The sequence below is a fragment of the Neophocaena asiaeorientalis genome, unplaced genomic scaffold (genome assembly GCF_003031525.2).
Source record: "Neophocaena asiaeorientalis asiaeorientalis breed wild unplaced genomic scaffold, Neophocaena_asiaeorientalis_V1.1 scaffold119, whole genome shotgun sequence".
Classification (NCBI taxonomy): Eukaryota; Metazoa; Chordata; class Mammalia; order Artiodactyla; family Phocoenidae; genus Neophocaena; species Neophocaena asiaeorientalis.
The window spans coordinates 10,505,921-10,521,688 of NW_020175821.1; the positions used below are offsets into that span (position 1 = coordinate 10,505,921).

At 39.0% G+C, this 15,768-nt stretch overlaps 1 protein-coding gene across 2 annotated transcripts in view; it reads right to left on the reverse strand.

Moving 5' to 3' along the window:
• RGL1 (ral guanine nucleotide dissociation stimulator like 1) overlaps positions 1–15,768 on the reverse strand; it is a 271,255-nt gene that overhangs the window by 157,700 nt on the left and 97,787 nt on the right. For both annotated transcript variants that reach the window (XM_024732469.1, XM_024732467.1), the window contains exon 2: positions 10,720–10,883. In XM_024732469.1, the coding sequence (XP_024588237.1) occupies positions 10,720–10,851 (132 nt within the window). In that variant the 5' untranslated portion in view covers positions 10,852–10,883. The remainder of the gene's footprint in view (positions 1–10,719; positions 10,884–15,768) is intronic.

A 15,768-nucleotide genomic window follows, 5' to 3' on the forward strand; every position in this document is an offset into this window, starting at 1 on the left:
CACCTGGAGTTTCCTTTACTCTCTGTAGCAAAATGCAAAGAAATGTTCATGTCTGATACCGTGAAGGCGCGGTGCATTCTAGGACTGGGAGGCAAACAGAACAGGCTAAATTGGTTGCAAATGTCTAAGAGAGTTCTACAGGAGAAAGCTCTGTACATAACAATTTTATCCTCCTAAAAGGGCTTGGCCTTTTCGCACTCAAATGGTCACCTGAGCAACTGAGTCAGCAGCGAGGATAACACAAGGTTTAGAACCCAGCCTGCCTACTCCTTTTCAGGAAGAGGCCCTTGAGGAGCACACTGCTGACTCAAGTGTTGTCCCCCCTCACCCACGGGGGAGAGAGGGAGGAGCTGAGTGGTTCGGAAACCCCCCTATCTGGCCACTCCCCGGAATCATCTGTATATCTCAACACAGTGTTGTTTAGTTGGGGTTGCCTTCCTCCTGGAAAGATCACCCATAGGAACCTTGGTGGTGGCAGTCTCATTGGAGTCAGGCAGCTGTGTCTCCAGTTCAAATCCTGTAGTAATTTAAAAACATAAAAAGGATCCCCGGGCTTCCCTGGTGGCGCAGTGGTTGGGAGTCCGCCTGCCGATGCAGGGGACGCGGGTTCGTGCCCCGGTCCGGGAAGATCCCACATGCCGCAGAGCGGCTGGGCCCGTGAGCCATGGCCGCTGAGCCTGTGTGTCCGGAGCCTGTGCTCCACAGAGGAAGAGGCCGCAACAGTGAGAGGACCGCGTACTGAAAAAAAAAAAAAAAAAGGATCCTGGAGTGTGAGGCCTTCCAGAACATGGGGGCAATCTTGAGCTTAGACGGCATGGGTCAGAAGCAACTACTGTAAAATTAGTAAGCCAGTATGGTGTAACATTTTGTACTCTTCCCCCCTCACTGATTCATTCAATAATAATAAAAGTCTGCATCTATTGCTTGTTATGTAGGACCACTGTTCTAAGCATTTTGCATAATATCACTCAGTTAATTCTCACAACCTATTAGTGTACACGTGTTACAGATGAGGAAACTGAAATACAGAGAGATTAAGAAATTTAACGAGGTCACACAGCAAGTCCAGCCCCAGAGTCCACGCTCTTAATTCCTCTATATCTTTTCTGTATTTGGTAAATACTTCTTAAGCACCTACTAAGTGCCAAACACTGTGCATGATATTGGCATATACAGATGAATATGACAGAGGCCCTGCCCTTGAGAAGCTTACATTCTAGTTTGAGAGACAGCAATACATAAACATACAAGTACCATTCATGTGATGAGTCTTATGAGATAGATAAGCAGAGGCAGGACCACACGGTAGGGTCACTAACCCTGACAGAGGGGTCAAGGATGTCTTCCTTGAAGAGGTGGTACTCGAGCACCTTCTAACACCAACACTGAAAAGTAACCAATGTGAAACGTTTGCTCTCAGGGGTGTCCCCCTTTAGTTTAGACTGTGAAGCTTATTGGAAACCTCATGCCATAACTCAAATGGTCTTCCGTGGGGCTCCTTGGGACTCTGGCAGCAAGAGCCCAGGGGTAAAAATGTGAAGATACAAGGTGGGTAGATTGGAGCTAGAGAGACTTCCCTGATAGTAGGTCTGTGCCCCGTGGTGATAGCAGACTGTTTGGTGAGCAGTATCTCAAGGGCATAGGAAAACTCTGATGTGATTCTGGCAGGCTTTAATGTCCAAGGAAGCAACAGTAGTTCAGGGAATGGGTGAAAATACCCAGGCTCCAAACAATCAGACTCTTCACACAATTGGACTCCAGTCAATAGCCTCGAGTATGCGGAGCAGTATTCAGTTATGCAGAAAAAAGAGCTATGAAGAGCTTAGTTAGCAGAGGTTTAGGGCCCCATTTAAATGGGATGGAGTTAAGGGCAGGGTGCAGTCTCCATGAGATACCTGGATACTACATGGGAGAACTGAGATGGAAACCCAGCCACATACTTGGACAACACTTTGAGGAACGAAGGACAGTTATGACTCAGTGGGCACGTTGGTGTTTATTCCCGCGAGATACCGCTGAGCCAAGCCCTAGGAGAGCAAGACTGATACCATTTATTGTGCTAGGAATGCTTAGCTTGAATCTTACTCTGCCACTTACCAGCTATGTATCCTTGAGCATGTGCCTTACCTTCTAATCTTCAAGATCCTTATCAAAAATGTCCCTATGGCTGTGACAATTAAATAGATTGATGAATATGAAAGTGCCAGGGACAGTTCTTGACACAGAGTAGGTGCTCAATAAATGATAGTTTCCCTCCCTTACAGACCCCAATTGAATATTATTCGGCCTCAATATTCCATTTCTCACTATTGATGATAATGCCTACTTTACTCATCTCAGTAAAAATACTTCAAAGCATGTTTATATATTAATAAGGTCCTAGGCAGGAAATTTCTATCCCTTTGCCTCACGTTAAAATTTGTGGCAGGAGAAGAAGTCATTCAGAATCACAAAGAAGAAGCCTAGCGCTGTCATCGAACCATAGCCTTTAAGTTCAGCAACAATGCACACCCATTGCTTGTCCAAATTGTCATCCAGTTTTTCTTTTTTTTTAAAATTCTCTCTCCTCTTATCCCTCAGATGAGTATGATTTAATCTCCAAAGTATGCATGACGAACACATACTATTTCTTCCTCCAAGAATGTGATGTTACAATGTGGGCCCACATTCCAGAACTGGATTGAGAGAGATAGTCTCCATACAGGCGTTCACTAGTTTAATTTCACACAGAGAACATCTCTGTTTCACAGCCACGGAGAATATTGCTTATCTTGGCAGCCCTCTCACAAATGTAAGACATTGAGCACAGTTAAGTCCAGAGCATAAGGAATGAGTTGATGCAATTTCAATCAGTAACAACACCAACAACAAGAAAAACACCACCACTTAGTGCTATACAGTGGTGAATCAAATGAATCACCTTTGTACCCAGAGATGGCAGCATTTTGGTTGATGTTAAAATTTAGAGAAACCACATATTACTATGAAATCATGATTACAGAATCACTATGAAAATGATTCATCAATCAACCATCAGGTATTTATTTCAACTTGTGTCCAGCAGTATGCCAGTGCATTAGGGTTTCTAAGCGAAGTAGAATTAAAACTAATGGACACGGTCTCAAGGACCGACAGCCTAGCTGGAAAAAGAGAACTCCCATCATGAAAAAAAGAACCCCCAATAATCCCTAGCATAGCATGGACCGAGAAGAAGGACACCGAAGTGGCCAAGAGCGGTTTTGAAGTGTTCTAGGCCACCCTTCACATGTCTGACAGAGCAGCATTTCTAAAAAACAAATCTGACCATGTCAATAACCCTGCCTGAAACCCTTTACTGACTCCCCAAGGTCCACAGGACAATTTCTGAATATCCAAGTGAAGCATATAAGACTTTTCGTTATTTGGTGCTTCTCAGCAGCTTCATCTCTTGCCATTTCTCTGCTGCTACAGATGCTCCAAACTGCAGGATGTCCTCTCTAATACTGCCCTTTTGTACAATTTTCCCTCTTCCAGGAATATTTGCTCTGGTTCCCCTTCTAAAACCCCATTTTCTGGGCTAACTTCTACTCTTCTTTTAAGAATGAACTCAAGTCTTACCTCTCTGGGAAGCTTTCTTTCCCTGACACCCACACCTACATAAGCTTACTCACACCTATGCTGGACTACAGCTCCCTGCTGTAGGCTCTGAAAATACCTGCTGATGTATTTATTACAGCACTCATCACACTGCATTGCAATTATTGATTTATTTAACACTGTTCCCCCAACCTATTGCCCATTTTTTAAGATCAACTTCATTGAGGCATAATTGACATATAATAAAATGTATCAATTTTAAGTACATAGTTCAGTTAGTTTTGAAAACTATGTATATTCATGTAACCACCATGAGAATCAAAGGACAGAACGTTTTCATCTCCACAAAAATATGTCCAACCTCCTCACTGCTCCCTTGCTCATTTAAAAAAATAAAAGATACCGAGATTTTATAAAAATGGTACAAATGCACTTATTTACAAAACAGAAATAGAGCCACAGATGTAGAAAACAAACATATGGTTACTGGGGGGAAGGAATAAATTGGGGGATTGGGATTGACATATACATACTACTATATATAAAATAGATAGCTAATAAGGACCTACTGTATAACACAGGGAACTCTACTCAATACTCTGTAATGACCTATATGGGAAAAGAATCTTAAAAAGAGTGGAGATATATATATATATAATATGCGGGTATTATTTATAATTTAAAAATTAAATATTTATATTTAATGGTACATTTAGAATAGTTAAAGTTAATCAATACATTAAAGATGGACTTGAGGATATGGGGAGCGAGAAGGGTAAGCTGTGACAAAGCGAGAGAGAGTCATGGACATATATACACTACCAAACGTAAGGAAGATAGCTAGTGGGAAGCAGCCGCATAGCACAGGGAGATCAGCTCGGTGCTTTGTGACCGCCTGGAGGGGTGGGATAGGGAGGGTGGGAGGGAGGGAGACGCAAGAGGGAAGAGATATGGGAACATATGTATATGTATAACTGATTCACTTTGTTATGAAGCAGAAACTAACACACCATTGTAAAGCAATTATACTCCAATAAAGATGTTAAAAAAAAAAGAAATAATATTTTAAATTCAAATATATTTGACAAACTGATTTGTGCCTACATAAAATTTATAAATGATTCTAAGAAGTCAGTTATAAATACTGTGTAAGAAGGTACTTAACTAAATGTGGCCAAAAATAATAAAGATTCAACATTATCTAGATGATATTTTCTGACCAAGTGAAATACTTGTTTAAAAATAAGTTTAAAAAGCATATATTTTTAAGACACACTTTAACTCACGAAAGAGTGTAGGACTCACATGTCCAGCAGTATTGTGGACTGAATACTGTAATTAACTCTCCCCCTAAGAACAACTAAAAAATGCTTGATAAAATAAAACTAAAATGCCTTTTTCAATATATTGATAGGCTGACAAAAAATTAAGAACTCTTAAAAGCCAAACCTATATGAAAGAAGAACCTACAGAGATAAGCACTGAAGTCAGCCTCCATTTTGAGGGCATTGGCTTAACCAGGTGAAGTCAGCCTCCATTTAGCGGGCATTGGCTTAACCAGGTAAACTTAAGCTTTGTTTTTTGCTAGACACTTATTTAACTGCTCGCCAAAATTCAATTTGTGCTTCCGTTTCCAGAGTACTGAGTCATCACTAGGAAGTCGCTGCCCAGCCAGAGATTATATTTCCCCACCTCACCTCCCTCATATCCACATAGGACAGTGGGATTAGTTCTCAGTGATGATAGAATGTAAAGTGATGTGATGTATGTCCCTCTGGTCCAAGAAAGTTAAGAACTGGGTGTGTCTTCTTCAATCTCATTTTTTGCTAATTGCTATCTGAACTTAGAAGATTCCTAGGCCCCAGAGGATGGTGGAGCTGCAAGAATAAAGTAATCTGTGACCCTGAATCATCATATGGAGAAAAGCTTCATTCTCATCAGAAACACCTACATTGGGTTATTATGTGATTGAGAAATAAACTCTTATTGCATTAAACCACATGCCCTCCATGACAACACAAGGAAAATTGCTTATCTTGAAATATGGTGCTGGATAGGGGCAGGGAGAGGGGAATCATTTCCCCCCTAGAATTAATTACCACAAGCATACATATCTATATGTTTCCAGCCTATATTCACATTGAGTGGTCTGAAAAACCTCAAGCTAAGAATTTATTTTAAAGTGCCTTCCAGTTGATAGTGCTCCCAGAAGTAAATGCAATTTCTCTCCAGAGAAAACTCCTTTCATTCCAAGAAAAATGAACCCACTTTCAAAAATCATAAAACACACAAAGAACCAAAACACCAAGTGCAAGAGCCAAAAGAAAAAACAGATAGTTGAATAAGACTCACAGCTATCAGAACTGCCAATTTAGAATATAAAGCCATTATACTTAATATTGTTCAGAAACACTCCTCCATGAGTCTCTCTTGTTCCTGCATGTCTTGCTTTGTATACAAAAAAACAAAAACAAAAACAAAAACAAAAAAACAAAACAAGAAAACCAAGGCTCTAGCTGATCTTTACCTGGACCATTTTTCAGGTCTGTGTTTGCAGTGAGTATCCTTCAAGGATAAAGTAATGTCTCACTAGGAGAAAGTGTAGCCTTTCTTACTGTCTACTATAAACTGGCAAGTTCCCCAAGGTCAGTGATCCTCTCCTGTGCAAGCAGCTATCTAGGCCTATCTGTGTCATTCCTGTAGGAACTGGGACATAGGGAACCAAAACAAACATGCTGACACTCTGGCTACTGCTTCTTCTGTGACTAATAAAGTCTTTTGTCTCTGAGACAAGTCTCGTGTCTTCTTTCAGCTAATTTGCAAACAGTGTAAAATCTCATACTCTTCAAATGTCTTGACAAATAGTCTTTAGAAATAAAAATATGAACAGGAAGCAAGAAACTAAAGCAATGACTGGAAGATTTTAAGAGAACAAAACTGAACTTCTAGAAGTAAAAAATAGAATAACTGAAATTTAAAACTCAATGATTAAAGGGCAAATTAGATACAACTGAACAGAGAATTAGTGAATTGGAGGATAGATCTAAAATTAATTAGAATATAATACAGAGAGGAAAAAAGATAGTAACTCTGAAAGAGAGGTTAAGGGACATGAGCAAAGTGTAAGAAAAATGAGCATAAATCTTGGAGTTGCAGAAGGAAAATGAAGCAAAAGCAATTATTAGAGAAGAAAATTACAGAGATGTTTCCACACTGATGAAAGACACCAATCCATATATTTGGGAAGCCCTATGACTTCCAAGAAGTTAAACAAAAAAACCCACACCTAAACACAGAAGAGTAAAACTGCAAAACAGCAAAGATGTAGAGAATACCTAAGCAATTAGAGAGAAAAGACATCACAGATGGCCCCCCACTTACAATGGTTCAACTTACATTTTTTAAACTTTACAAAGGTGCAAAAGTGATACGCACTCAGTAGAAATCATACTTCAAATTTTGAATTTTGATCTTTCCCCAGGCTAGCAATAGGCAATACAATACTTTCTCATGATGCTGGGCAATGGCAGGAAACCACAGCCCTCAGTCAGCCACGCAATCACAAAGGTAAACAATCAATACACTTACAACCATTCTGTACTCATAAAACCATTCTGTTTTTTCACTTTCAGTACAGTATTCAGTAAATTACATGAGATATTCAACACTTTATTATAAAATAAGCTTTGCATTTAGATGATTTTAGGCTAAGGCAAGTTTTCTGAGCACATTTAATGTAGGCTAGGGTAAACTGTAATTTTTGGTAGATTAGGTGTATTAAATGCATTTTTGACTTATGATACTTTCAACTTATGATGGGATTATCAGGATGTAACCCCATTGTAAGTCAAGGAAGATCTATATATTCAAAGAAATAAAACTTAGACTTTCAGCTAGTTTACAACGGAAACAACGGAAAGCAGAAGACAATGGAATATTTTCAATGTACTGAGATAAAGTAACCTGAAATTCTATATCCATCTAAACTATCGTTCTAAAACTGCACTTAAAATAAAGACATCTTCAAACCAAATAATACTAATAATAAAACACACAAAGAAAGACTTTTGCTAAAGTTAGACCCTCAGAAAAGTAAACTCTAAAAGAAAAAGAAAAGTTATCGGAGATGGGGTTGAGATGCAAGAAGGAAATGAGGAAAGAATGAGATTCTATTTTATACAAACTAGACTGGAAAAATTAAGAAACCTGACAATTCCAAAACTTGGCAAGGATATGGAATAGGGGGGAAATTTATGCACTTCTGGTGGGAGTGTAAACTGGTACCACTTTGGAAAACAATGTGGCAATAACTTGCAAGATGGAACTTGCACGTAACAGGTATTAACCTAGAAAATAGGGACATTCTTATACAGGGGCATAAGACATGTATAAGCATGCTCACAGTAGCATTGTTCATAATGAAAAAAAACTAAATAATTGAAATGTTCATCAACATAACTATGAATAAATAAGTCATGGTATAACCACATAACGGCATATTATTCAACAGTAAAAATTAATGAATTACTACTACATGTATTAATGTTGTAAGTCTTGAAAATCTTAGAAACAGGTTGAGTGAAAGAAATAAGTCACCAAAGAAATCAGATATATAGCACACATATATATGACTATATAAATAGCTTATATGACTTAACAATATTTTGGGGGGATACATATGTATGTAATAAAACTGTTTAAAATCCAAAGAATGATTGATTAAACACAGATTTCAAGAACATGGTTACCTTTGTAAGGAAAGGAATCCAGGGGAAAGGATGTGAAGGATTACACATATGGATTCAACAAATCAGTAAAATTCTAGTTCTTAAGTTGGTTGTGAGCTCACAAGTGTTTGTTTTAATATTATACACTATAAGTTACATGTATATTATTTTGTAGGTATCAAATATTATAATGTAAAGAAATTAACATTTAGCACAAAAGAAAAGGAATAGAAGGAGCTTCCTTAACCTTCGTTATAAAAATCTTACAGCAAAATGGTATAGGATAAAATATTGGTGAAATATTGAGGGTGAAATATTGAAGCATGCCTTTTAAAGTCAACAATGAGACAAGATATTCACTGAATCATAAATATGTTGATACTCCCCCAAATTAATCAACAAACTTATTGCAATCCATATCAAATTCCCAGCAGACTTTGTTGTTTCTTCATATTTGCAGTACTTAATAAGGTCATCCTAAATTCATATTGAAAATTTAAGTTCCAAAAGCAGCCAAGACAATTTTGAAGAGCAATAACTCAGTGGAGGGACAGGCCCTACCAGATATCCAGGTTTCCTTCAAAGCTAGAATAGTTGAAGGAGTATCACATCAGCAGAGAGAGTATGTAAAGAAACATGATACACGAAATATAGCATTACAAGCTAAAGAAGAAATGATGGACATTCAAAAATGGTATGAGGATAATTGATTATCCATATGGAAAAACTTCATGTTAAAACAAGAAGGCCCCATTTCAAAATAATCAGATTAACCAATATTTAAAGGTCTGATGATATCAATAACTGGGAGAATGTAGAGTAGGGAAAATTCCCTTATGCTTTTAGTGGGGATATAAACTCATGTCCCCATCTTGGAGACAAATCTGGTAATAACTAGTAAAACTGAAGGCTTTCATACTTTATAATCCAGCATGCCACTTCTAGGTGTCTATGCTAGAAACATGTATAACACTGCCTTGTATTGAAAAAAACAAAGTTAATCAACAAGAAAATGGATAAATAAATTTGACCTTATTAATCAATAGAGTATAAAAAGCAGTTAAAATGAATAAACTAGAACTACATGTATCATCATGGAAAACAGATAAAATAGAAACAAAATGTTAAGTAAAAAAAGCAAGGTGTAGAAGTAGATACACAGTATAAAGCTTGTGTAAAACTTAACAGATGTAAGTCAATACTATATATTGGAAATACAGATAACATGTATGCAGTATACGTATTGAAATATGCATAAGGATGATAGATGTCAAATTCAAGATAGTGATTACCTTTGGGTAAGGAGGGAGGGGAATAAAATTGGGTGCCAGGACTAGGGTGAGGCAAGCAAGTCATCTAGCATGCAAAACATCAGGACTCATTAACTTTCAAGTTTGTGCAAGTGCAGGACACAAACCTAAGAGTGAGAGCCTCCTTAAATTTTGTACCCTCAGCACCTCCCTTATCTGATCCTAGTCTTGGCCCTGTTAGGTAAGATACAAAGACTTCAAGAGCTCTCTGCAGAGTTTTATTGCTTAAAAAAAAAATCAGTTGTGCAAGTATTTCCATAGAAAGTGTTTACAATTTCTTTGGCTGGATTTCACACGTTTAAGACTGTAGTTGTTATGTTAGTTTCTTAGATTGGAATTGTCACAACATGCAGGTATTAGAGATTTGGACACCAAACACAAGCGCTCTGAGGACTTGGTACAACGATTTCTCATGAGATTCCTTTTCTCTTTACAGAATAACCAACAGAAAGACATGTGCCTGAGCTTGGCAGTGACCCCCTCACTCCCATGGCTTTGCATCTTGAGCAGAGAAATGTGAGAATGAGGAGAGGGTAGAGACCACTTTGGAATTTATACCAGGGGTAGGGCTCTGAGTAGTTCCTGCTGACTTGGTTCCTGTCCTGTTTCCAAACATAGTTCTCCAAACTTCCCATCAAGTCTGTGAGCCTCCCAATATCCTCCAGTAATTTCCCATTTTCTTTAAATTAGTCAGAGTCAATTTCTGTTGCTTGCAACTGGAGAGCCCTAACTGATACTTAGCCTCGTGCTGTCAAGGAACGAATTTATATAATTCCACATGTGTTAGTTGATCCTTAGGAATCAACTTTTTCACCACGATTTGATTTCCCATTTAGGTTTGGTAGGATTCTACAAGGACAACGTCAACTTGTATATTTTAAGCCCTATCGGTCAGGGCTAACTCCCTTGGCTGAATCACTGTGGAGTATTATTAATGTCCAAGGGACACACCCCTGACTTCTTATTCTCCAGCTGTGGTTGTGCCTATGGTCCCAGAATAAAAAACTGCCACGCTGGCCTATGATAATGGCTACACTAAGAATGATAATTTCAAGTCTAAGAAAATACATCACTGTGTCAACTGTGTCACTTAAGAGTTGTCTTACCTCCTCTGTCTTTAAAACTTCCCATATCCGAGCGTGATCTTCCACCAGCCAGTGTCCTGCGCTTTCTACCTTGGTGGGAAGTTTGAGTTTAGACACCACATGAGCAGGCTCTCCCACGGGCTTCCCCTCCATCTTGAAAGAGCCAGGCAGGAGGCATTACGGATCTGTTTGCAAGAATAAAGTGAGATCCAGGTTAAAACACTGAGTAACATTAAAAGAGATAGGAAAGCAAATGATCACGCTTGATTTGTGGATAATGAGACCATCAACAACAGTATCACAACAGGCACCAACTTTTATGGCCACTTTTTATGTTTTAGATATTCATGATTGGTATTTTAATGCAGGAATCCGGAGGCAGGGATGCATTCTGATAATGGATGAAGTGATAAAAATTGTAAAGCAAAGTAAAAAGCATCCTCTGCCTGTTCTATCTGCTTGTCACTTTGCTCTGGCCCCTCAGTAGGAGAAATGGAAATGGGTAGATGTAAGACAAGCCTGAGCGATGTTTTCGTATTTCCATGCCATGCAGTGCATGAGGAAGAAGCACTGGCTCTGGTGTCAGGAGTTTTACTCTTCAAACATCTATTAAACACTTATTTATTCGAGGCTCCATGCAAGGCATACACAAATAATTTGGTAGTTTGGTCCTTCACCTTAAAAAGCTTACTGTCTCAGGGCAGAAAGTGCTGTAAACAAGCAATCACAACACAGTGTATTACAGCATAATGTGTGAAACACCTCAGTAATCATGTTTCCAAACTGTAGTGGAAGCACAGAGGAAGGTTCTCTTCAATATGTATTGGCTGTGTTACTTTCCTGAGTCTCCATTACATCAGCAGTTGCTGCAGAGACAGTATCTAAAAATTGATAACAATTCTATAAAGTCTACTTCCTTGACATCAATCTACCTGCCATTGGCTTGTTCAGAATCACGTCATGCCTGCCCAGCACCATACTGCCCTAAGGAATCTCCTTACCTCCATTCACGTCCCCCGGGTCTATCCTTCTCAGGGTAATTTTTCTAAAAAGCAAATCTAATAATGATGTTCTACCTACCAAGAACTTTGCCCGGAGAATGAAGTCCAAACTCCTTAACACAGCATCCAAGGCCTCCTCTGCCTCTCTTCTCCCACCATGCCCGGCTGCCTCCTCTGTTATTCTGTTTCAGTCCTTTGAAAGTGCTTATGGGGCTTCCCTGGTGGCACAGTGGTTGGGAATCCGCCTGCCAATGCAGGGGACACAGGTTTGAGCCCTGCTCCGGGAAGATCCCACATTCCACGGAGCAACTGAGACCATGCGCCACAACTACTGAGCCTGCGCTCTACAGCCCGCAAGCCCACGTGCCACAACTACTGAAGCCCGTGCACCTAGAGCCCGTGCTCTGCAACGGGAGAGGCCACTGCAGTGAGAGGCCTGCACACCGCAATGAGGAGTGGCCCCTGCTCACCGCAACCAGGGAGAGCCCACATGCAGCAGCAAAGACCCAATGCAGCCAAAAATAAATAAATTTATTTAAAAAAAAAAAGAGAGTGCTTATGGATCTCAGATACATCTAGGAACTTTAAGCCTTTGTTTGTGTCACCTCCCCTTCACCCACCACGCCAAGAGAATAAAGGCCCCTCCTCCTTTGTTAGTCTCTATATATACTCTGGACAGATCTCTATCATGTCACCTAAAACACTTTATTATAATTATTTGTTTTCAATTTTATTTCTACTTTCTGGTCTTTCAAGCATCTTAACACTAGAGATGACGTCATGTACAGAGTAAGTACTAAATGAATGTTTGATGGATTAGTTAATTCGGTAATCATGAGACTCCAGTAAAAATAAGGCAGCAGATCTAATATATTCAAACAACAGATTAAAAGTCGAATTATTCCTTCACTTCAACTTTTTTTGACTTAGTGGGCTGTAAGCTCTTCAAAAGAAAGGGTCAAGTCTAACATTCATCCTGCACCCCCAGGCAGCTAATTCTGCAAGGAGCAATTGCTCATTAGTTAACAACAGAGTAGTTTTCTTGGAAATGTCTTCAAGGAACTGAGCATGTCTGCAAAAAGCAGGTCTTATGCTCACATAACCCACTGCCCAAATAAAAGTAAATGGAAATCGGTGTTGATAAGCTGGGCAGGGGTGATAGGTCAGAAGATTCGAGAGAAGGGTCTTCTGCAGCCAAGTTACTTCTCTGCCTCACATGCTCCACCTGTAAGCCATGGAGAGCAAGGAGTCTGCTGGCAGAGAGCAATGATGAGGAAACTTAACCAAAACCATGGTGAAGTACTTAGAAGCATGGAGCACTTAATACACTCTCCTAGGAACCAGGAAACAGAACCTTTATAATTAATGAACAAAGTTCTTCTGAGTGGACATAAATGATGCTGACACATACATGCAAGGAAATAAACAGAAGAGAGTCATGTGGAGGTTTCAGTCCAAAAAAAGGAAATTAAAATAAACAGGCAAAATGGAAACAGGCCAAATTAGTAGGGAAGGAAATTCCATTGTTGTTATTGGAGATAATACTGTAAACCACAAATAATAAATCAAAACAAAGTGGAAAAACTTCATAAAATGGTTTTGGCTGTATCCTCTGTATATCATGGAGACGTAGCTGGATAAAGTAGACAAACTGTAGCATCTCAGGGTGAACAATGGAACATCTGTAAGTGTAATACAGCCCAGTGACCCCTTGGCTCTTCCTCTACTGTCTGCCCACAGCTGCTTTCTCATCTCCACGGTGTGGGTGAAAGTTGGCAAATTTTCAGTGTTAGAGACTGAACTCTACTGTGTATTGACTTCCTACAGATTGTTCCTTACCCTGTTTGGGAGACGATGCAATTCTGAGCTTTAAACCATTCCAAAGTACTTGGGAACTTAGGATGGATGCAGAGAGGCAGCCAGCTCTTATGAGGCTCTTCAAGCATTTTGAGATCCTCCACCCTACCTGAGACTTGAGGCCTTTTCACCCATATTCAGTACATTTCCTCACTCACACACACAAAAAGGCCATATGCATAATATTATTGAGATCCCATTGCATCCCAGTCACTGCGCTAGGTATTTTCCACATTATGTCAAGTCCATATGATAATGCTTCAAGGTAAATGTCACAGTTTTACAGCGATGAAAAATTTGACTCAGAGAGATTAAGTAACTGCTAGAAAGTTGTAGGGTTCCCAAGTTCACGCTCTCTCTCCTAAGTCAGTTCAGAAGGCTTTCAACGCCTACCCTTTATCTCATCACTGGTGGAATGAGACCTCCCTCTCGTGCCGCTTCCCCCATGGACTAGAGTTAAAGTGTCACTGTCTTAGGTAACTGGCATAACAGTGCCCCTTGGGAGATGGTCACATCTGATGAATCATAGGTAAGAGTGAGATAGATAGAGGGAGGGAAATTTCATGAAAAAAAATGGATCATTCCTTTTCCTCTTTACTCCCATCTTAACTTCTGACCAGGGCAGGCTTTATGGGTGTGACCTGCACAATCACACATGGCCTTTGCTAAGAGGGGCCCTAAGCATGGTTGAATGCTCTGCTGTCACTGTCTTAAAATTCCTAACATTTCAACAAGGGCACCCTGCATTTTCATTTTGCTCTGGGCCCCAAAATTATATAGCCAGTCCTGCTGCTGGCCCATGCATTATAGGTTTCATCATACCTTCATGCATTATAGGTTTCTTACTTTCCTAAAATGAGCTAGAAGTCTATATAGTGGAGCCATTTTTTGGGTAGAATTAAAACTTGAGGCATATGTCGACCTTCTTCTACCTCTGAGAGGCTGCATGCCTTAAAGCTGAACCACTGCATTCTTTCTTAAAGCACACGGTCAAGGCTTACAAGCCGACTTCCATGCACATGTGAGCCCATTCAACAGATAAGTAGTCACTGTAAACCTAAAAGGCAAAATCTTCAACTCTACTTAATAATTAGTCTAAAATATCGTAGTCCTTATAAGCTCTTTGGGAAATCAGTTTTGAAGAACTGTCATCCTAAAACACCTGATAACCAAAGCAGGATTTTTTTTAACCACAGAATGATGAGGACATCCTTAAGTTGGAGGTGGGGTGTAGAAAGGAACTGTATGTCTATAAAGGCAAATGTCTGATCAGAGAACAGAGAAGCAAAGTTTTGCTCAAAAATTTAAAAAGAATTCGCTTGAGAGCTGTTTTTTGGTTTTTTTCTAATTGTAAAAGAGTTGTGATTATACATTTCTCTACTGCCTGAAACAGAGAAGTCAGATAAGAACAGGGAAGACAAGTCTGGTGAAATAGAGGAAAGATGCTTTCAATTGACACTGAGAAACAATCTGCAGATGAGAAAAGCCATGTAAAGGTTTTTGAGGTTACTGCATTCAAGTCCTAGAGCTCTAACATTCCCACCAAAGCTGAAAGGTTTTGCTTTATTTTGTTTTTTAAGTTAGGTTAAATCCAAAGACCATTCTAGTCAATATTTATAAATCCTAGTTGTCTTATGAGAAATTGATAGCTGTGAGAAATTTGTGAAAATAATAATTTATGATTATATAAGTAATCAAAAAATTATATGATTATCAATGTGAAAGTATGCATTTCCTTAAAATTTTTAATTTCTTTAAAGTTTGTGTTTTTAAGATGTGAATTTTCTTTTTAAAATATTTACTACATTTTGCTTATGACATAAAATACATAATAACACATTTCTCCCATTACTTCAAAAATAATCGTTGATTGGAGGTCATAACATTTTCTATGGTGATGACAAAAGACACGTTTGAGAGCTTCATATCCTAAATGATCATTAAGTACCAAAAGTAAATAATCAACTTCTCAGGGGCTAATCTTAAAAACGTAAGTATTAAGTGACAATCTAAGAACATAAAAATTTGCCATTACTAGTGTCTGTTCCTGCGATTTGATAAATATTATCCATAATGCCCATGAATAATATTTTTGAAACACGGTTTTAAAAGTAAGTGCTAGGGCACAATTTCACTGAACTCTGTATTTATTTTATTAATCCCCACGCTGGACTTTGATAAATCAATCGGTACTTTATTAAATTTGACTTTC